The 13,952-nt window shown below is 35.4% G+C and overlaps 1 protein-coding gene across 2 annotated transcripts in view; it reads left to right on the top strand.

Moving 5' to 3' along the window:
- COL4A5 (collagen type IV alpha 5 chain) overlaps positions 1-13,952 on the top strand; it is a 224,292-nt gene that overhangs the window by 166,573 nt on the left and 43,767 nt on the right. For both annotated transcript variants that reach the window (XM_035006996.1, XM_035007003.1), the window contains exons 31-36: positions 4,082-4,249; positions 5,560-5,649; positions 6,187-6,336; positions 7,728-7,826; positions 9,212-9,301; positions 9,697-9,836. In XM_035006996.1, the coding sequence (XP_034862887.1) occupies positions 4,082-4,249; positions 5,560-5,649; positions 6,187-6,336; positions 7,728-7,826; positions 9,212-9,301; positions 9,697-9,836 (737 nt within the window). The remainder of the gene's footprint in view (positions 1-4,081; positions 4,250-5,559; positions 5,650-6,186; positions 6,337-7,727; positions 7,827-9,211; positions 9,302-9,696; positions 9,837-13,952) is intronic.

Consider the following 13,952-nt stretch of genomic DNA (forward strand, 5'->3'; position numbering starts at 1 on the left):
ATGTTCTTTTTTTTAAATTTTGTGTTATGGCCCATTGTACCTTTTTTTTTTTTAAATGGCCCCTAACATGTCACTACTGATTTAAAAATGAGAAAACTTACGGTGTTGCTTTGAACCAGGTTGTTACCCAGGTTGTTAAAAAGTAGCTGTGTCAACACTCAAGAAAAAAACCATTCTGTTCAACTAGCATAGCAAAGGGATCTTGAGAAAAAACAATTTTTAGGTTTGATCATTATAGTCTTGGCCTGCTGTTCTACAAAGATGGCTAAAATGAATTTATCATTCCTGTTATGTTTTGTCATTTCTTTTGTTTCCCAAAATTACATGAGGTTTTGGAAGCATTTTGAATTCTTAAATCACAGCTAAACAAGAATGAAAAGAAACTACTGTTAATACCAATCTGAACAAAATAAGGGTACATTTATTTGTACTTTATGCTTTTTCAAATTTAGCTAATACTCTAAATGTTTCATTCATCTAATGTTCTCTGTCTTTTTAACTGATGGATATATAGGTATATTAATTTATAAAGTCTAGATAGGATGGACAGGGGAAAAGTAATGGTGTTGAATTTAATCTCATTTCTTTCTCTGTAAATATATACTTTGCCATAAAATTCAAGATCTTAACTAATATGGTTCAACAAATGAAGTTAACAGCAATTGGCATGAAAATGTATTGAATGAATGCTTATTAATATAAATATGTTATCAAATCACAATTTTTTTTTACTACAGATCACATTTTATATTTAATAGTAGCCCATATACTCACTTTTTATATAAATTTATTTATATCACCAAATCAGATTATCTTAGCCTATTTCAAAAGCATTGTAATTTCTGTTTATACATCTCAATGAAAGGGTGATCAGCAACACTGTTACTAATACCTTGATATACCTGACTTGCACTGCATGGCTGAAATTCTAACTACCAGTGTTTTTTTAATAAGCTTATTTAATATACTTGTGTTTCATTTTGCAATAGAAAACTTAATGCAAAGTATTCTATATGGTCATCTCTCCAGTATAAATGTTTGCATGATGCTTTTCAAGCTTTTTTGACTCCAGTTTTCTGCTGTAATTTAATTAAGCTTTACTATTTTTCATTCTCTTTTCCAAGGCAGGATACACAGTTTAATGCATGTTTATAAATTAAGGAACTGTTGAATATCAAGTCCTCATTTGACAGCAGGGAAATAAAAGAAAAAAAATGCCAAAGGATAAGAAGCAAAATGCTTTTCATTCCATGCCCTACTAATCCAGGCAGAAATGGAAATTGTTGATTCTTGCTATTTGATCTGGCTATTAGCTAGAAGATTGCTGCTTTAGTGAATCTTTAAGAGGTCAGTTAAATATACTCAATTCTGTGTCCACAGATCATACCCTAACCTGAGCCAAATGTACTGTAATGCTTGCCCAGTCTCAGGAGAAAGTGCAATCAGTTCAGCCTCATCCCCACTAATGTGAAACAAAGAAACAAGGAATTAGTCATGTCATTTCATAGATGAAGTTTCCTAACCCATTTTCATCTATGGAGTTTTCTAACTTTTTTCCAGCTATCAAACCCTTGGGGTGTGTGTGTGTGTGTGTGTGTGTGTGTGTGTGTGTGTGTAAAGTTCTCACGATAATATGTGTTTTTGGAATTTTCCCCTTTTTTCACTAACTGGTCCCATTTGGCTGCCAATACATTTACAGCATCTACACACCCCTAATGTACTTACCCTCTATAGATATAGCCATATAATTCCTATTATATAAGGAGATTCAGCAGAGCTTTTGAATTTATGTTGACTGTTTTCATTCTTGATCTTACCAGGATGCCTATTTCTGACAGTATTCATGGAAAAGGTCTATGCTGTGAAAAGTACAGCATAATATCTGTTACTACTACAAATAACAATGAAAAAATCTTTGCTAGTACATGCAGGTTGTTTAATCATACTCATCTGCTAATAATTATTGAGTTCTCTGTACCTAAGCTGTTATAGTATAAAATCAAATTTAGTTTTAAGTTCTAACTTATCTTCAAGAGGTTAAGTTCCAAAAGGATTATTCAAAGCAATATAAGGATCAGAGACAAGAGTGTAAAGCTGATCTTCATCAAAAAGCATTACTTTTTGTAAATGTAAATACTTTATTGTGTCTCTATTGGGGAATACATTTCAGTTATAGAATATTGCTATATGAACATCTGAACGAATTCCTAAAATAAGTTCTTTACTCATTACTACTAATATATGATAGTCTTGAATCAGTGTCTAATAACTTCTATTTGTAGACTTTTTTGTTCTCATCTTGACATGCTTAGTTTTGTTTCCTAACCTAATCAGTCTTTTTGCAACTTGCTTCTGCTTGGGTGGTTCATCTTGCTACTGAACTGTAACTCCTGCTTCTTGAACTTCAGGTCTACCAGGTACAGTAGTTATTTCTCAAAAGCTGGATCTTAAAGTAAAGCTTTAAACATGAAAAACAAACAAGATTTGTCCAGGTTTGAGTCTTTGTTTTTTTTCCCCATTATTTTGTAGAGCATATTTCAAAGGACAAATTAGTTATCTTGAAAACTCAGCTATCAAAAACTAGTTGGGCTATAACAATAAGCAGTGATCCAGATAGAGCTATAATAGTGCTCCCTATTAGGTATCTCATCATACGTCACAAATATAATAATGTAAAATATCTCTCCCCTTTCTATAGTATTTTCAATGAAATGACAGCATTGGAACCATTACTGTGGTTCCATGGAATTTCTCTAATCTTCAAAGTGAATTTTATCAGTTTAAGGACATGCTGGTATATGACATCAAACAAAACTTAAAATCCCAGCATCTTGCTCTATTATAAAAATAATTGTGAATCTTCAACAATAAAATTAGGTCTTGTTGTTGAAGGGACACTTTGGAATGGTCACCTGGCGTCACCTGGCTCAGTCTCCAGCTTCCAGTCAGTTGTATTCCCATTTAACAGATGTAGATCAACAATATTAAGTGACTCGCTAAGTCACATACCTGATAGGAATTGGAGTGGGAAGTTGCCTTATGTTTGTAGAGCAGTTCTTTTCCCTAAAATATATTCTTTTTTAACCATTTTGTCTCAGAGTAGTTCAGTCTTACAGAACTTATTAAGGTTAAATATTTTTTCAGTGTCATATTTTTTTCTGTAAAATCCTGGTTGGAATACTGAGAAGTAAAATTTAACAACAAAAACTGATGGTGTAATGTATCATTAAAGTAACATGTAGGGGCACCTGGGTGGCTCAGTCATTAAGCATCTGCCTTCGGCTCAGGTCATGGTCCCAGGGTCCTGGGATGGAGTCCCACATCGGGCTCCCTGCTCCATGGGATGTCTGCTTCTCCCTCTCCCACTCCCCCTGCTTGTGTTCCCTCTCTCACTGTGTCTCTCTCTGTCAAATAAATAAAATCTTAAAAAATAAAAATAAAAAATAAAATAATTTCCTTAAAAGATAAAATAAAATAACATGTAAAATGAAGCTAAAATAAAGTCAAAAAGGTCCACGTAATGGGATTATTCAGTAATTGATCATTTTTATGGATTATAGAAATATATCCCAATAATCCATAGTACCTTAGAGCAGTGCAAATCGAAATGCAGTCAACGGACCAATGTCAAATCACAAGCTGCTTGTTACCAGTCTGTATTGGAATTAGAAGAAATTGAGAGTAAGCATTTAGAAACTTATATGGTAATTTGACAGTGTAATTGTATTTGTTGAATATAATAACCAAAAGGTAGTAATGTATGTCTTTGTTTTTTTATTTTAGTTTTTTTAGTAATTTTTATTGTGTTTTATGAAAATATTAGTCCATGGTGGACCAGGAATTAAGAAAATAGTGGTCTTTCACTGGAAATAATTTGAGAAGCACTTTCATAGAGAAATATGCTTGAAAATCCTAAAGTTTGATTGTTAGGTCATTTTATATGCATGATACCAAAAGTATCTCTGACTCACTGTTAGGTTTGTTATACACAGGAGTCTATCATTTGTTTGCTAGAAAAATAATCAGATACATCTTTTAAAACTACTTCAAAACTTGTTAATACTGGTGTTGTATTAACTAGGCCTGCATGGAATACCAGGAGAGAAGGGAGATCCGGGGCCTCCTGGGTTTGATGTTCCAGGACTCCCTGGAGAGAGAGGCAGTCCAGGGATTCCTGGAGCACCTGGTCCTATGGGACCCCCCGGAACACCAGGGCTTCCAGGAAAAGCAGGTGCCTCTGGATTTCCAGGTAATTCATTTAAAGTTTTCTCTGGTTTTGGATTCAGGAAATTAAAACTAATATAATTCTGGTATATTATTTTCTTGTTGTACTTTTCTGGATTGACACTGTCCCTTAAGGAAAAGTGTTAAATGTCTTTGCAGGAAATTTACTTTGCTGTTTTTATTACATTTTTTCTCTGAGATTTCTGGTCACATACTGCTATATAAAAAATGATCCCACAATTTAATGGTTTAATTCAACCTTTTTATTTTGTTCAAGATTTTGTGGGTCAGGAATTAAGGCATGATTTGATGGGGTCATTTATCTCTGATCCACATGGCACCAACTGGAGTGGTTGGGATGAAGGATCTACTTCCAGGATGGCACTTCTCTGACACCTGAGTGTTCTATGCCCTCTTCATATGGTCTCTCATTATCCATAATGCCCCTTCAACATGGCTTGGAATCCTTACATTATGGTAAAGTCAGGGCAGTTGCTCTCCTTCTAGAGGCAGCTGGCTTCCAAAAGAGAGGATCCCCCAAACTAAAAGCGAGTGTTCTAAAAGCCCCGGGTGAAAGCTGCAAGACTTCTTATGATCTAGCCTTGAGAGTCATTCAGTGTCACTAAGTCAAGGGCAAGGCACAGAGTCAGCCCAAATTCAAGGAGAGAAGGCTGCACAAGGGTGTGTATACTGGGAAGTGTGGTGAAGCCATCTTTGGAGATTAGCTACCACAGTGAGTCTTTTTATTTTTATTTTTTGAGAGAGAGAAAGAGTGAGCCCAGGGGTGGGGAGGGGCAGAGGGGGAGGGAGAGAAAGAGAATCTTAAGTAGGCTCCACGCCCAGTGCTGAGCCCAATGCGGGGCTTAATCCCACTATCCTGAGATCATGACCTGAGCCAAAATCAAGAGTCAGATGCTTAATTGACTGACTGAGTCACCCAGGCGCCCCAGAGCCTTTTTATTCATACATATCAACAGTAGTAGTCGCTAAGGTTACAACAGTTAAAAAGGGGTAAAACTTAGTGCCTTCCTTCCAACACTCAATAGTCTTCCAGTTGACATCTTAAAAGTTATCTTTTAGGGCGCCTGGGTGGCTCAGTCATTAAGCACCTGCCTTCGGCTCGGGTCATGATCCCAGGGACCCTGCTCAGCGGGGAGCCTGCTTCTCCCTCTACCCCTCCCCCCTGCTCCCGCGTGCTCTCTCTCTCTCTCTCTCACTCACTGTTGCTGTCGCTTTAGCTCTTTCTCAGATAAATAAAATCTTTTTTAAAAAAGTTATCTTTTATTTTTCCAAGGTCAAGGAAAAGTAAAAATTAATTATTGATATTCTTCAAAGGTGCCAAAGGTGAAATGGGTATGATGGGACCTCCAGGCCCACCAGGACCTTTGGGAATTCCTGGCAGGAGTGGTGGTCCTGGTCTCAAAGGTAATATTCAGAGTTGGCTGGTAGATGCATGTAAGAGAGAAAATTAAACATTGTTTTATGTCAATATAGAATATTTTTATTTGAGTGCTTTAAAATGAGCAATGCTTACTTATATTTTGTTTCTAGGTGACATGGCATTTTTTAAAAGTTTTTATTTAAATTCTAGTTAGTTAACAGAGTGTAATATTGGTTTCAGGAGAATTCAGTGATTCATCACTTATGTGACATGGCATTTAAGTACATTCTATTTTCGATTTGGTGGCATACACAATTTGGATACATGAAACGTGGTAAATGCTCAGCTCAAAAATACAGTTTCAATAATTGTCAAAGAACCCCAGAAAATAGAAGGAGTGTTATTTGAGTGTAAAAATGTGTGTGAGTTCAAGTTACTCATAGACAATAACAGTAATGCCTAAGTGTTTTGGATGGTCAGTGGCCTACTAAATTACGGAACATATGAATAATCTTTATATGCGTTAATCCTGGAAGGACGAATCTGATCTGTTGTGTCCTCTCCACACATGTTGGTTTTAGGTGATGATGGTTTACAGGGTCAGCCAGGACCTCCTGGCCCTGAAGGAGAAAAAGGTGGTAAAGGAGAGCCTGGCCTTCCAGGCCCTCCTGGACCAGTGGATCCAGATCTGCTGGGCTCAAAAGGAGAGAAAGGGGACCCTGGCTTACCAGGTGAGTAATGCATTTATTTGTGAATGTATTTACTGATTTATCTCAAGTTTCATTTTAAATAGCATGAAAAGTGATTTGTAGTGTAGGAGTCACCAACAAAAGGCATGTCAAATTTTTGGTAATGAAAATTTTCACCGAGTTGTATTGTTTCAGTGATCAAGTTTTATTTAAGTATTTTCTTTGTAGTTTAATCTGTTGCAAACTATGAACTCTTAAAATAGACTTAAGGCAATCACCTTCAGGCTTTCCAGAAAGCAATGTAGGATGTGGTTAAGAGAATGGATATATAGCCAGAATCACTTGGAAAACAGATTTCAGTGTTGGGGAAATTTGCTGGTCCCTTAAATTTTTTCCCTTGAGACTGGATGGGGATGAGTAGTATATTATTGCCCTGCAATGTTTTGATATACATATCATACTTGGCTTTTAAATGCAGTTCATTGCTATTCTGCCTTGGCAGAATAAACAAGTATTGGACTATGAATAGCTGGGCAAGCTCAGCTGTGGGGGAAGTTGCTGAAAGTAGGGTTAGGGAACAACTGTGTTACTATAGTTATTTTATTAGAAACAAATAAGATATGAAGTATTACACTGACTTTTTAAATTAAAAAAATCTTTTTTTCTTTTTATAAAAGTATAACATAACAAGACATCAAAAAGTAGGTAAGCACAAATTAATAAAGTGCTTACGATCCAATCTGTATAGTATAGCCTTTCAAACAACATGGAACTTTAAAAGTAGTTATCTTTATTTGCAGCTTATAGTAAAGTTTGTGGCTCTTTTTGTGTTGTAACCATTAATATTGTCAGCCCATGTGTGCCTGTGAGTGTGTGTGGGTGTATGTGTGTACATAGATACTATGTTTCCCTATGAGCAGGACTTGGTGGGATTTTTCCTCAAAAAAGAGTTTAAGACATTACTGTAGTTTTGTATGTCATCACAAAAGAGGTGGGGACACCTAATTTTTTATTATTGTTAAAATGAGATACCTTTCTTGAATTACTCCTTACGTCTTCTCTTTCAATTATGCCTTCTGTAAAATAGAGGCAGTAATCTATATTATAATAGGATTATTAAAGATAGTTATCGAATCTAAAAGATAGCCTAAAGATAATCTGCCCCAATTCTTTCATTTTACAGTGTAAAAAACTGAGGCCCAAAGAGGAAAATGACTTAGTTATTGAGTGCTTTGAATTTCTTAATGGTAGCTAAATAAAAAGTGGAGGAGTTTAATATGTGTCCAGTGCTATTGGTTCATACTCTATCAGAATATCATGAGTTCCTGCATTTCATTCATAGTTCAGAATTTGGGTTGCTTGCTTCCCCAAATTATTTTTAATGGATTAATGATATCAACCTAACTTGTCTTCCTTATACTCATCCTTGGAAGGTATTCCTGGAGTTTCAGGGCCAAAAGGTTACCAGGGTTTGCCTGGAGACCCAGGGCAACCTGGACTGAGTGGACAACCTGGATTACCAGGACCATCAGGTAAGTATGACAGACCACCTATAGCAATTGAATGGCTGATCCTAGATCCTAGGAAAGTAATTATGTATTTATCACATGTGATGGTGTGTTTTTTTTGTGTGTGTGATGATGTTTTGGATCTGATCATGACACTATGCTTGAGTAGCTACTGAGATGTGGAGCTCTTTTTTAGCAAAAATGTTGCCATTTGGCCCAAGTGTCAACTGACAAAGTTTGTAGGATATTTTGCTTTGCTCAGTTTCTTCTTTTTCTGGCAGTCAGGATGTAAACAGAATAAGAAGTACATCCAAATAAGGTGGTGTGTTTTATTTACACACACTGCAACATGTATAAATGAGACAATTATCTGGTAGGTACTGAAAAATTTACCTTTTTTTAGTTATTGCCTTCAGACAAGTCAATCATTAAACCATGTAAAGATGGCTGCTGATTCTATTTTTTAAAGTTTTTAGGGACAAAAATTTCACAACCTACCTTGGTAGTCTGTTTCAGCATTAATCACCCTTAGAGTCAACATGGATTTTTTTCTTATTTCTAATAAAACTCTTGCTGCTTCTTAAGCCATTTTCTTTTAGTTAGGCCCCAAAGGAATAAAGAGCAGCTGGTCTCCATCCTCATAGGAGTCCTTCAGGTCAGTTATTCTGCTCTAGACTCTGTACTACATTGCCTTGATATATAGTTCCTTTCTATCCTTCACATCTTCTGCATTCTCTTCCCCAAGTTGGAAGTCAGTGTGAAAGAAAAAAATAAAAGAAAAAAAGTTTAAGGCAACATTGTGGTCCTTAGAAAATCCCTAGGTAACACCACAGCTCATGCACCTGAGCTCTAGGAAGAATGTATAAGCACAGCAGCCATGACTGTTGGGGGTGACAGTATAGTACCTCTCCCTCAGCCTTTATCTATCTCTGGCCTAATGTCCTGGGAGTATATCATAACAGGATACCACTTTCCGTTTACTGCTTTCACATAATCAGACTTACATGGGAAAGGCACTTCTCAGTCTTTTAAAAGCAGACTTGTTATATTGGATTTATCTGTGATAAATACAGTAAGGGTAGTTATGCACATAATATGAATAGGACTTCAGGTGATTGGAATTGTTTTAGGACAAGAAACAAGGTGTCCTGGTAAAATTTTTGCATTTTCAAAACTGATTTGTATTAGGAGACCTCTGTTATTATGTTTATATTGTAATATGTCCCTAAGGAGATTTCATAGGTACCTTTTGCCTGTTTTATGCTGAGTTAGATCTGTGGAACTTAATCATGTATTAAGATTTCATCCATCTAATCCCATGCTTACATTATAATTACAACCCACTCCAAGAAATCAGGCAACCTCAATATTGCTGACTTGTCTTAATTTAACCAATTTAACTTTTCTAGGTCCCAAAGGTAACCCTGGTCTCCCTGGGAAGCCAGGACTTACAGGACCTCCTGGACTTAAAGGAAGCATAGGTGATATGGGTTTTCCAGGTCAGTGATGGAAATCTCCCATATATTTAATCCCATTAATGGCAGATGGTTCATTCTCTTTGTTATTAAAATAGAGACTGGTGTTGATAGAATCAAACTGAGACAATAACTAAGGTAATCAGTGGCTAGAGCTCTCTCATCACACAAATATTTGAAGTGGGGATTAAGGGACAGAGTTTTAGAAACCTTAAGAGTAAGGATCCACAAACATGTATCTTTTCTCTCACTGTACCCCTTTCTCTTAAACTTCCTTGAAAAATAGTTGTAAAGGATCATTCTATAATTCAGAATTTGCAGAGTTCTTTTTTTAGACCTTTTCCCTTAGTCATAAGCATCATAGACATGCCATGAATAAAGAAATTTTGTAAAAAATGCATGTTATGTGTTTTCAACAGGCCCTCAGGGTGTGAAAGGGTCTCCTGGACCTCCTGGAGTTCCTGGACAACCTGGCTCCCCAGGATTACCTGGACAGAAAGGAGAAAAAGGTGATCCTGGTGTTTCAGGCATTGGTCTTCCAGGTCTTCCCGGCCCAAAGGTAACCCTCTACTCTAGGCATATACCTGAGCAGATGTGATTTTTTTAAAATACTGTGCTCATTCCTAATTCTTCATTAAACGAACTATACAATGACATGGTATATTCTGGAAATTCATTCCTCCTGTTTTCTCTTTGTAAGAGGTTATGTTTTAGGGTTTGTAGCCAATCCAAAAAGGTATGTGTGGGGGAAACATTCTGATTTCTTTATTTTCCCTCTATCTTAATCTCTGCGTATATTTCAGTAAACCAAAGGTAAATTCCTGCCTGGCTTTGGTTTTCTTTTCCCATCTTGGTGGTGGAATGTTGATCTATATCCTAATATTATTATTAACTAATATAAAGAGACTTATAAACAAAGTAACTTGGGGCGCCTGGGTGGCTCAGTTGGTTAAGCGACTGCCTTCGGCTCAGATCATGATCCTGGAGTCCCTGGATCGAGTCCCGCATCGGGCTCCCTGCTCGGCAGGGAGCCTGCTTCTCCCTCTGACCCTCCCCCCTCTCATGTGCTCTCTCTCTCTCATTCTCTCTGTCTCAAATAAATAAATAAAATCTTTAAAAAAAAAAAAAAAAAAAAAAAAACAAAGTAACTTATGCGATTAATGAAGGTACAGTAGTATTCTTAACTGCATATCTGAAGTAGTTCTCTTAAAACAGTTTTACATGTCCCTCCATGCCCCTAGTCAGTGTGAAAACTTTGGTAGTGTTTCTCGATCAATCAAATTTAGAATGTATCTTAGAATCATTAGACTCAACAAATATTTAATAGCTGCTTAATTCCATGTAAAAAGGTAGTAAGTCCTACTGATTTGTGGAAGTACTTTTTAACTAGCAGAGATGCATCCATTGTCTATTATATATGTTGCAAATATTTTCTCCTAATTAATCATTTGTCTTATAATATTGTTTAATCATTCAGTCAGACCACAAAGCTAGGAAGTATTAGGAAAAGAAGGGTGTTACTAACCTTCCATGGAATTAATGAAAATTCCCACTAAGAATGTACTAAATAATGTGGGTGTTTTTTCCTTTTAAGCTGTCATTTTTATTTTTTTAAATTTAAAAAAATATTTTATTATTGATGTTAATTCCAGTATAATTAACATACAATGTTCCATTAGTTTCGGGTGTACAAAATAGTGATTCAACACTTCCCTACAATACCCAGTGCTCATCACAGCAAGTGCACTCCTTGATCCCCATCACCTAGTTCACCCATCCCTCCACCCACCTTCCCTCTGGTAACCATCAGTGTGTTCTCTATAGTTGAGTCTGTTTCTTGCTTTGTCTCTTTTTTTTTGTTCAGTGATTTAACTCGTGAAATTTGAATAATGTTTTAAAGATAATTTCTTTTTAATAGTATACAAAAAGATTTTAGTTTGATTGCGTAGTCAATCAACTTATTGTAAGACATAATCAAGAGAAATTTCTGCATATTAACTGCAAATTAACAGTGTAAAGTCTATTGAAATGATGCTGAATATTTTCTGTTCTACTTAAATTTTACCAGTAATACATGACTACATTAAAAAAATGATAATACAGACATATCAAGGGTAAAAGTGAAAATCTCCTTCATAACACATCTTCTTTATTCCATTCCCATCGCTATAGATATCTACTGATAATAGTGTATAAATTTGAATCCCTTGCCATACATATTTTTATGTATATATACAAAATTTGGGGTTTCCTATGTGTATTGTATATGTGTAGAGTCATAGAATACACACTATTCTGTATTTGCTTTATCACTTATATCTTTTAATCTTTCTATTTTATTATATCTTAGACAATTTTCTTTGTCACTATACTTTTTTTTATTATGTTCAGTTAGCCAGCATATAGTACATCATTAGTTTTTGATGTAGTGCAACGATTCATTTGTTGCATGTAGCACCCAGTACTCATCACAACACTGTACATTATTTTTAATAGTTGCATGATATTCTATTGTTGTAAATAATATCGTAATGAATATTCTTAGACATATCTGTGGACACATGTATAATTATTTATGCTGTATAGATTCCTAAAAGTGAAATGTCTGGGTCAAAAGATAAGTACATTTAGGTTTTTGTTTTTTAAAGTTTTTATATTAAGAGTAACCAGTAAACTTGATTTTAAAAATCAACCAGTATGACTGATATGAGGAATTCTTAATCTCAGGAAACAAACTGAGGGTTGCTGGAGTGGTGGGGGGTGGGAGGGATGGGGTGGCTGGGTGATAGACATTGGGAAGGGTATGTGCTATGGTGAGTGCTGTGAATTGTGTAAGACTGTTGAATCACAGACCTGTACCTCTGAAATAAATAATACATTGTATGTTAAAAAAAAAGAAGATAGTAGGGAGGAAAAAATGAAGGGGGCGGAAATCAGAGGGGGAAACGAACCATGAGAGACTATGAACTCTGAGAAACAAACTGAGGGTTCTAGAGGGGAGGGAGTTGGGGGGATGGGTTAGCCTGGTGATGGGTATTAAAGAGGGCACGTACTGAATGGGGCACTGGGTGTTATACGCAAACAATGAATCATGGAACACTACATCAAAAACTAATGATGTAATGTATGGTGATTAACATAACATAATAAAATTTAAAAAAATGTAAAAAAAAATTAACCAGTATGAAACAATGTAAAACGAGAAGTCTTCTTTCCACGCATTTACATACCTTAAATTCATAGTTCTTCCCCAAGGGAACCACTTTTAGTAGTTGTCCACAAAAGACATTTTATGTGTATATAAACATGAATATATGATAGATATTTCATCAATTTTAAGACTCAATTTTTTTACATTCAAAATCTCTGATATTGAGGTGCATCTTACAATGGAAAGCATCTTACAACTATAATTGGAAGCATTTTATTCAGTTACTAATTCATGAAATGATGCTGCATCTTCCAAATGTAGGTATCTTGTATTTTTATTTACACACATAAAATCATACTATATATCTGGTCTGGACCTAGCTATCATAACTTAGAAGTCTTAGCAAACTTTCTTTATCAGCCCATAAATAAATGCCTCATTCATTTTCATAATTATATAGTATTTTATGTATGGGTTAACCATAAATAGTTTAACCTATTATGAATGCTGAGTTGTTTCTATATTTTCATGATTATAAACATATGTTGCTCTGAAGATTCTTACCCATATCTTACATATGTATCTTAAGATTATTTGGTAAATACTTCCATAGAATAAATTCTGAGTAAAGTTGCTGGAACCCATCATACATATGCCTTTTTAATATTGATAATTACTAATTTTTCTCTTAAATATCTCTGCTGCTTCATACTATCTTGATCAGTATCAGAAATTTTCTATTTTCTCCTCATTTTACAAATATTGGGTATTATTAATCATTCTAATTCTGTCAGTCTAATGGGTGAAAAATAGAGTATCGTTTAAATTTGAATTTTCCTAATTATGAATGAGATTTCTTTTCTTATGCTTATATCTCCTCTACAAATTGTCTGTTCATACTCTTGCCTCCTTTTTAGGAGGGGATTTGGTTGTGTATTTCCTATTGATTTATGGAAGTACTTCATAAAGATGCATCCATTATCTATTATATATGTTGCAAATATTTTCTCCCGGTCATTTGTTTGTCTTATAACCCTGTTTACTGTGCATTTATCATGTAGAGTATAAAATTTTTACATAGGCAAATGTTAGTTATTCATTCATTCAAAATATATCTAATGAGTGTATGAGGTGCCAGGTACTGTTTTAGGTGCTGGAGATAGAAAACGAATGAAACAAACTCACTGCCTGTGCAGAGTTTGCATCTAGTCAATAAAATAAATATGTTTATAGTGTGCTAGAAGATATGGTAAAAGTTAAGTGAGGCTTGGGGATAGGAATTGCTGAGAATTGTTATATTTTGAATTAGAGTAGTAAGAGAAAGCTGCTTTGAATGCAGTTGATCTGGTGACATGCAGTGAGGGAATGAGTCATTCAAGCATCCTGAGGTGGGAGCATACCTGACACTTCTGAAGAGCATACAGGTGGCTAGTGTGGGTTAAGCAGAGTGAGTGAAATGAAACTAAGTTAGAGATGAGATCAGGTTGGTAATGGGAGATCGATTATCTAGAGCCTTGCAGATCA

Source organism: Mirounga leonina, unplaced genomic scaffold (genome assembly GCF_011800145.1).
Source record: "Mirounga leonina isolate KUSES-001 unplaced genomic scaffold, KU_Mleo_1.0 Mir_101664, whole genome shotgun sequence".
Classification (NCBI taxonomy): Eukaryota; Metazoa; Chordata; class Mammalia; order Carnivora; family Phocidae; genus Mirounga; species Mirounga leonina.